This window comes from Gouania willdenowi, chromosome 22, assembly GCF_900634775.1.
Source record: "Gouania willdenowi chromosome 22, fGouWil2.1, whole genome shotgun sequence".
NCBI classification, from domain to species: domain Eukaryota; kingdom Metazoa; phylum Chordata; class Actinopteri; order Blenniiformes; family Gobiesocidae; genus Gouania; species Gouania willdenowi.
In genome coordinates, this window is record NC_041065.1 from 791,901 (window position 1) to 800,056 (window position 8,156).

The 8,156-nt window shown below is 37.6% G+C and overlaps 1 protein-coding gene across 1 annotated transcript in view; it reads left to right on the plus strand.

Moving 5' to 3' along the window:
• The window catches only part of LOC114456244 (BRISC and BRCA1-A complex member 2-like), a 44,353-nt gene extending 40,119 nt beyond the window's left edge, over positions 1–4,234 (plus strand). The window contains exons 6-8 of the mRNA XM_028437887.1: positions 1,428–1,510; positions 1,571–1,724; positions 3,768–4,234. Of these exons, the coding sequence (XP_028293688.1) occupies positions 1,428–1,510; positions 1,571–1,724; positions 3,768–3,831 (301 nt within the window). The 3' untranslated portion in view covers positions 3,832–4,234. The remainder of the gene's footprint in view (positions 1–1,427; positions 1,511–1,570; positions 1,725–3,767) is intronic.
• The last annotated feature ends 3,922 nt before the right edge of the window (positions 4,235–8,156 follow it).

Below are 8,156 nucleotides of genomic sequence, written 5' to 3' on the forward strand. Positions count from 1 at the left end.
TTCTTGTCATATTTTTCCTTTCCTATTCATTTCTATTGGAAATTTTAACTTTTTCAACCTTATTGCTAATATTCAGCTAATTCTAGGTTCATGCTATTGCTAGATTAATGCTAATGCTAGGCTAATGCTAGGTCAAACTGACCCGTTGGCATTAGAGATGCTAACAGAAAGCTAACGCAAGAGGAAGGTTATGTTTTATGGGATTATTTATTAAAGGATCAGTAATTGTGATTAATTGTAATTGACTTTCAGTGGAAAAAAAATAATTGTAATTTTAATTTTAGTTGAAAAAAATGCTGGTCACCGTAATCATAATTTAGTTGTAATTGAACATGGATAATTGAAGATGTAATTGTAATTTAAAATTTTAATTGAACCCAGCCCTTGACTAGAGTGACTCTGTTAGCATGTTAGCTATGCTGTACACTGATTGTGTGTGTGTGTGTGTGTGTGTGACGGAGCAGCGCCGTCACTAACCGAGCAGCAGCGCACGCACACACACACAAACACGTCACACACATTCTCTTTCTCCCTCCGTATTTCTCCTCACATCATGCATTTAACTAATCTCCTTCTTCCCCAACTGTTGCTAGAGTCATCCAGGGGTGAACACTTGACTGTTCTAGGCTTCACCTGCTGCACAAACATGTACACCACAGTATAATATTTATATACTAGTTTACTAGTTAGCTTTAATGTAGTACAGTATATGTCAAACTTACTGATTTAATCCATTCGGCACGACGTTCTGGATCTTTTCTTTCAGTAGGAAATGGGATGAGTACGTATGGCGGGTCGCATATACATCGTGAGGTTCCTTTATTGTACTCGTGAACGGGGCAAAACTCTTTCATCCACGTATTAAGCCCACGTGTACCGTTGGAACAGCCACGCACTGAACAATGGGACCCTGGCATATTGCCTTAAAACGACCTTAAGCAAAGTAAATGCCTAAAAGTCCGTATACGTAGCCGGTTGTTCCACTAGACAGGGGCTTTGTTGACACGCTGGGCAGTCGTGAACTCTGACCCGGATATATTGACCCGGGAATCGCGCATGCGTACTGATAATGCTGATTTGGCTTATTGTTTTTGGTTTAATTTAAACCACACCCATGGGAGGGGCTAACCTGTTAAAAGCAGTGTAGGAAGCTGCATAGAGGGCAGTCTTTCTCTGGAGGTGCATGTGGACCAATGTACCTGAACATTTCTGAAAGCCTCTCAGCTGGAAGTAGAGCTGGGACCAGGTTGTATTTTTATTCTCTTGATGTAAATATTTGTGTTCCACTGTAAATATTGAGCACCGGCACCATTTTTGGAAAAATAAATGAAAGTCGACTTGCCATATGGATGGTCGTGGTTCTTCTTTTTGAACGCAAATCGAACCCCGCCACAGTGTGTGTGTGTGTGTGTGTGTGTGTGTATCAGGGGGGTGGTGGAGTACGACGCTGAGGGATTCACTAAACTCACTCTGCTGCTCATGTGGAAAGATTTCTGCTTCCTGGTTCACGGTAAGAAAACACGTTGAGTTAGCATGTGTCTCTGAAGCTAACTCTTTCTTCTTCTTCTAGTGGATCTCCCGCTGTACTTCCCCAGGGACCAGCCCACCCTCACCTTCCAGTCTGTGTACCACTTCACCAACAGTGGGCAGCTCTATTCTCAGGTGCAGAAGTCGTACCCCTACAGCCCACGCTGGGATGGCAACGAGATGGCGAAGAGGGCAAAGTATGTTCTACGTGCTCTGCACATTTACTCCATACACTAGATCAATGCTGCAGGGAACTGCAGTTTATACAGAAGAAAGGAATAAATACAGTCCGTGTACGGTTTGTTCTTCGATTATTCCATTTTAAAACCAAATTAAAATAATAAATAAACAGTGTGGTTATTTTGTTACGTGAACAGAAACCATAAACACCAGATAAGCCGTGTTTCTCTGTTTTATAATTAAATCTTGTTCTGTTTGTGTGATATTTGGATATTAAAGGGGAACTATGGGCGAGAGCTTCATGTTGTAGTCTCACCACACAGAGGGGACACACAGGGGGGCGGACTTTTACTACCGGACCAAAAAAGGAGCCACACATAAGTCACATGACTGATGAACTGGTGAATAGAAACATTACTAATACATAAATAAATAATAAAGGAATGAATGTTACGAAAAGCACCAATGATGTGTGATTAAAGGAACCAGAGGTGGTGTATTGAATCTACTGGTGCTCCTAGTTTCTTGTGATCAACTTCCATTTGTATTGACATTAGTGGCTAGCAGTATTATAACGTGCAAAATAAAAAAATGTTACTGCCCTCAAAAAAGCTGTGTAATTGTTTTTGCCAAATGTTAGAGGTTGTAACATCTATTGTTCCTCACAGTCGATAGTCAGTCATCACATTATCTGGATACCATTTGGACCATAACACTGTTGGGTAAAGTTAGCAGATATTCACAGATTCAGACTTCCAGCATCAATAAGTTTTTAACAAAACATTATCGACACAAATGACACCTCTTTACCATCGGTGTGAAGTGGACAGAGGAAAAGTCCGCCCCCCTGTGTGTCCTGTGTGGTGAGATTAAATATCAGAATCAGAATCAACTTTATTTGCCTTATATCAAAACTATCACAAACAGAAGATTTATTTTTTAAACAGAAAAACGCTGCTCATCTGGTTTTATATTTTTCTGTATTTCTGTTTTGTTTTTAAATCAGTGAAACAAAATAACCACACTATTATTATTATTTTGATTTGGTTTTAAAACAAATTAACCAAAGAATGAAGAGTACATGGATTAAATAGCATCCAAATAATGCCAGGGAACAATCTTTTATGATTCTTTTGCTTGTGAATGTTGGACATAGACATGAAGAAATGTAGCCGTCAATCAATCAAACACTGTGACAGTTCAGCATCAGGAGTGTCAGTCATCACACGCTCACTATTTTATTTAAATATAAAGAACAGCCTCCAGGTGTTTAGTCCTGTTTCCTCCTCGTTCACACTGTCCTTTTGTGATGAAATATGAATAAATAAAGTTCAGCTAACAGATAAATAAACTCCATCAATGCACAGTAAAAGAGCTGTAAACGTCAACATAGAAATAATGTCTAGTGTTTGTCTTTTACACATTACACATTAGAACTGTTGCACAATGACAAATTAAAGCTAAATATGTCAAAGGACTGTAAAAGGTAAAGTTACAGTATGTGTGGTTTCATACAGATAGAAGCTAAAGGCAGTTCATCTAATCATAACTGTGTGATTTTATCCCCAATGTAAACACACAAAATAACAGAAAAGGAATACAAAAACCAACAAAAACAAAAAATAACAGAAAAATATACAAAAAGACAACAAAACTACACAAAATGACTCTACACGCACACACGCACACACACACACGCACAAACAAAACAACAAAATGACAACACATGAATGAAAAAAACCCAAAACAACAAAATGTGTTCTAACCCACAAAATGAATCAAAATGCACAAAACTAACTAACCACACTGCCATACATTTTCCATCTCCAATGTTCAGCTTCAAATGTGCTGATATACATTATTGTTAATATTAAAAGCTGCACATTTCATCACACATTCAAGTTTTTTATTTTTAAAAGCCTTTTTTTTCCTCTTCTATACCTAATATATTGTGTGTGTGTGTGTGTGTGTGTGTGTGTGTGTGTGTGTGTGTGTGTGTGTGTGTGTGTGTGTGTGTGTGTGTGTGTGTGTGTGTGTGTGTGTGTGTGTGTCCTATCCAGGGCCTACTTTAAGACCTTCGTTCCTCAGTTCCAGGAAGGCGCCTTCGCCAACGGGAAGCTCTAGTGCTCTCCATCTAAAGTACGACTGGAGGTGTGTGTGTGTGTGTGTGTGTGTGTGTGTGTGTGTGTGTGTGTGTGTGTGTGTGTGTGTGTGTGTGTGTGTGTGTGTGTGTGTGTGTGTGTGTGTACATCATTAGTCCCTCAGCTTTGATATCAACACTTTTTGTTTCTGTGGGTTATTTTTTTTAATCTTAATAATACTTTAAACTAACAGGAAGCTGAGTGCACAACGTGCTCTTTACAGTTTGTTAACGTGTTCTCGTAATATTTTCCTCACAGCAGAACAGAAACACAAACATTTGTCAACCATAAAAACCACAGGAGATGTGAGATGTTGTTTCTGATCTTCTGTAAAGTGCACAACACACACAGTTCACTTAGTAAATAAATAAACAAGTTTCCCTTCATCTGTTGTTTTGTCTTTGTTTATTTTCACATAATATAAACACTGAAATGTACTCACACCCCAAGTGGGTCTTTGACTGGGGAATAATATCCTGTGCTTTTATTTTGAAATAATGGAAAGTCTTGGCTTGTAGGTCAAAAACAAACTAAAACTATAGTAAATAAAGAGAACCAGTGAACAGGTGAAAGTCTCACACAGTGTCTGAAATGTAGTCAAGAATGTCCCTCAACGTCTTATTCTCCGCTCTGCAAAACGTTACAGACCACTGTTAACTGGAGGTGCAGGGTGGACTAAAGCATGCTAAGCTAAGCTAACCCACCATAACACAAGACTGGGCTAAGCGCTAATGCTAACAACTTCATAAAAGGAAAAATAAAACAGTAAAAAGTACATGGCTTACTGTCATCAAACCACAAAGAGCCATTGATTTATTTATGGTCAGATTTATGGATAAATAAACGTTAGCATTAAGCTAACGTCACTATTCATGTGTCCCGACACAATGTTTTTAATTATATTTCATGTATTCACAGACAAAGCTGGTCCTATTACACACTAATGTAACTATTATTATGTTACTGCTCTCAGTAATTCATCATTAAATCATCAGTGGTTTCATTATAGGACATCAGAGAGATATTTATCAACCATAACTTTATGTAACTATTATCAGATAAAACATAAACTAGATTTAGCAGCAGTGGTTTATATTAAACAGTTGTGCTTTTCATTTATTTAACAGGCGCTAATGTACATTTTAATCTATAAAAGACAAAACAAAGTGTAACAATCATTTTAAAATGTCCCTCATTATGTTTTCTTAATTTCATTCCCTGTTTGCAGGTAAAGAAGATCATAGATGAACGTATATATAAAAAAAAGAAACAGGCAGTAAATGATGCTTTCACAATCTTAAATGTCTATTAAAAATAATATTATATATATATATATAATCTAAAACATAAACTACATGTTTTTAAAAACATCCAAAACCTCAAAGGTTGTTTTTACAAATGTATTTTATGCTTCAGCTACACACACACACACACACACACACACAGATGTGTGTGTGTGTGTTTTCATCATTAAATATGAGGGTCATAGTTAGGGGTCTGTCCTGTCCTCAGGCTTCGTCCTTTGCTCTGTTTATTGTTGTAAAAGTAACGACTGTCACGTCTAATAAACAACTATAGAGTGAATGTATCTGAGGCATTAATTACATTAAGACTCAGTAAAATCATTAAAAGCCATGGTTCTCTTTGTGGGGGTTATTCAGATAAACTCACTGACCTGCTCATTGGCTTTGTCTGTTTGAAATGTGACACTAATGTAGTATACACTACAGTCTCAATGAGTATATACTGTATATACTGTATACACTGTCTACTAGAGCTTTAAACGGGCAGGAAAAGGAATACCTGACCCACGCCCCTAAGAACTCCCCCGACCCAAACAAAGCTGATCTCTCTTTAAGCCTGAACCAGTTTCAACCAGATATTATTCACATCTGTACACACGCATGTGGATAACCCCCCCCCACCTACTTATATATATATATTATATATAAGTCTTGAGTAAATGTTTCTTTCCATCTCCAGAATTGGTGGCAGGGGGTGTTTATGAGCATATTTTAGTGATATACCCTGGTGACCATTTTCACAATTTATCAAAAACACGTTATTATGTCATATTTGATATCAAATGTTGACAATGATGAGACACATCTTCAATAAAACAATTTGAGTCGCTTCTAAATCTATTTTGACCATCAAATGACAAAAAATGACAAATTAACAGTAAAAATATTTTGGCTTTGCAATTGATGGTGTGTCCGTAACATTGTCAATATACACAGCAGAACATTGTGTAAGGTCTTAAAATCATCCCAGATTGTTTTTTTCTCACTATACGTCGTCTGATGGCCACAGTAGATTTAGAAGCGACCCAAATTGTTTTGTTAAAGATGTTTCTTCATTGTTGACGTTTTGGTAACAATTTATTTGATAATTATGTGTTTTCAATAAATGGCAAAAATCTTTCTCAAGTTATATCACTAAAATGTGCTCAAAAACATCTTGCCATCAATTCCAGCGATCACAAGCAGTACTGTGGGTCGCAAGCCATTAAGGCAGCGCCTCGTATCTTAGATGAGAAGTGGAAAAACATGAGGTAAGAAGAGGGAAAAAGCAGGTCCGACACTGAGCTCCTTTAGCAAAAAACTTCTCGACACACACAGAAGCGCCAAAAAAGACAAAATGACAACAAAGGACAAAGCCGTATGGTCGGAGGAGGAGATTGCCATCAGTCAGATAGCTGCCAGCTCCAATCAGCAGCAGGCCTACTATCATAATTCCAAATATATAATTGGTATTATGATAACCCTCTACCATCTGAGCCACCGCGACCGTGGCTCAGGTGGTAGAGGGTCGTCTTCTGATCGAGAGGTTGGCGGTTCGATCCCAGTACCTGACTATGTGTCGAAGTGTCCTTGGGCAAGACACTGAACCCTAAGTTGCTCCCAGTGGTCGACTAGTGCCTTGCATGTCAGTCCTGTCCCACTGGTGTGTGAATGTGAGAGTGATTGGGTGAATGAGCTGATATGTAAAGAGCTTTGAGACTGTTTCAGTGGTGATAAAGCTCTATATAAATCAAGTCTATTTACCATTTACCATAAACATTTTCCACGTTCTCAATGGAAAGGATAAACACACACACGACCCTCCAGGAGTCCATTGCGTATCCCGCCACTAATGTTCCATCCGGACAGGCGGGCTCACCTCTGTCCGTTCTTTTTGTAGAAAAAATTTGGTCAATTGCATTGAGAGACCAGTTGATCAATTCCATAATTTTGGTTTTTGGATAAAGATGTAGAAAGAAGCTGCTGTTAGATTCTGATAAACGACAGAACAAGCAGCAACATGCTAATGGAGGGAACAGAGAGAAAAAGCATCCGCCTTTGTCGAGAGCAGGAGAGCGGTCATGGTATATTATGACCAGTGTTATGCTAGTTACTGAAAAAAAGTAACTAGTTACCATTTCCAGTTACTTCATTCACAGAGTAACTCACTTACTTTTTTGATTACTTAAACTAAAAACAAATGCGTTACTGAAAAAAGTAACTTTTCAGTTACTTAGAATTAAAGAATGTATTATTTTTGGGTCATTAGTGTTTGTAAGCTTCATATCAGAGCTGTAATAATATAATAATCAACTGTTGATCAACTGTGTGGTGGAGGAATAGTGGTTAATGAAGCTGTGTTATAATATAAGTGTCAGAGGTTTGAATCCCTCCTACTGATCCTGTATTAACATTGTTTTGGATAAAATCCTCTGATAAATGAAATGTTATTGTGTCCAACCCTACAGTTTAGAATCATTTACATTAACAGAACTAAACTCTGCTCAGTATTAATCTTTACAAACAACAATCTGACTCAAACACTAAGTATTATAACAGTTTATTTACCTGAATAAATAACACCAAACAACCTGAATATTATTCAGAATCATTCCACAAAAAAATGTAGCTCCACTGTAAACAGGAAGTAAACTACAGCTAACAAAGTAACGAACAAACGCACCGTTTTGTGTTGGAGTCACTTTCAAAAGTAACGTTAACACTGATTATGACTTTAATCTCATAAAATTACTTTATTCTCAAATTATTATGACTTTCATCTTTAAATATTATGACTTTATTTTCATAAAATTATAAATTTATTCCCAAACTGTATAATTGTAATTCCTGAGCGTCCCTGTCATTTAGCCTCGTTTTTAGACGTGTGCTGCTAAACACGCCTCTAATCAACTTAGTGGTGATGTATCTTCTCCTAATGATGCTGTGGAGCTGATGCTCAGGTAGCTTTTGAAGATGAGTGTGAGCCGTAGAATCACAGAGCAGAGGTCTGCCAACCCTGCAGCTA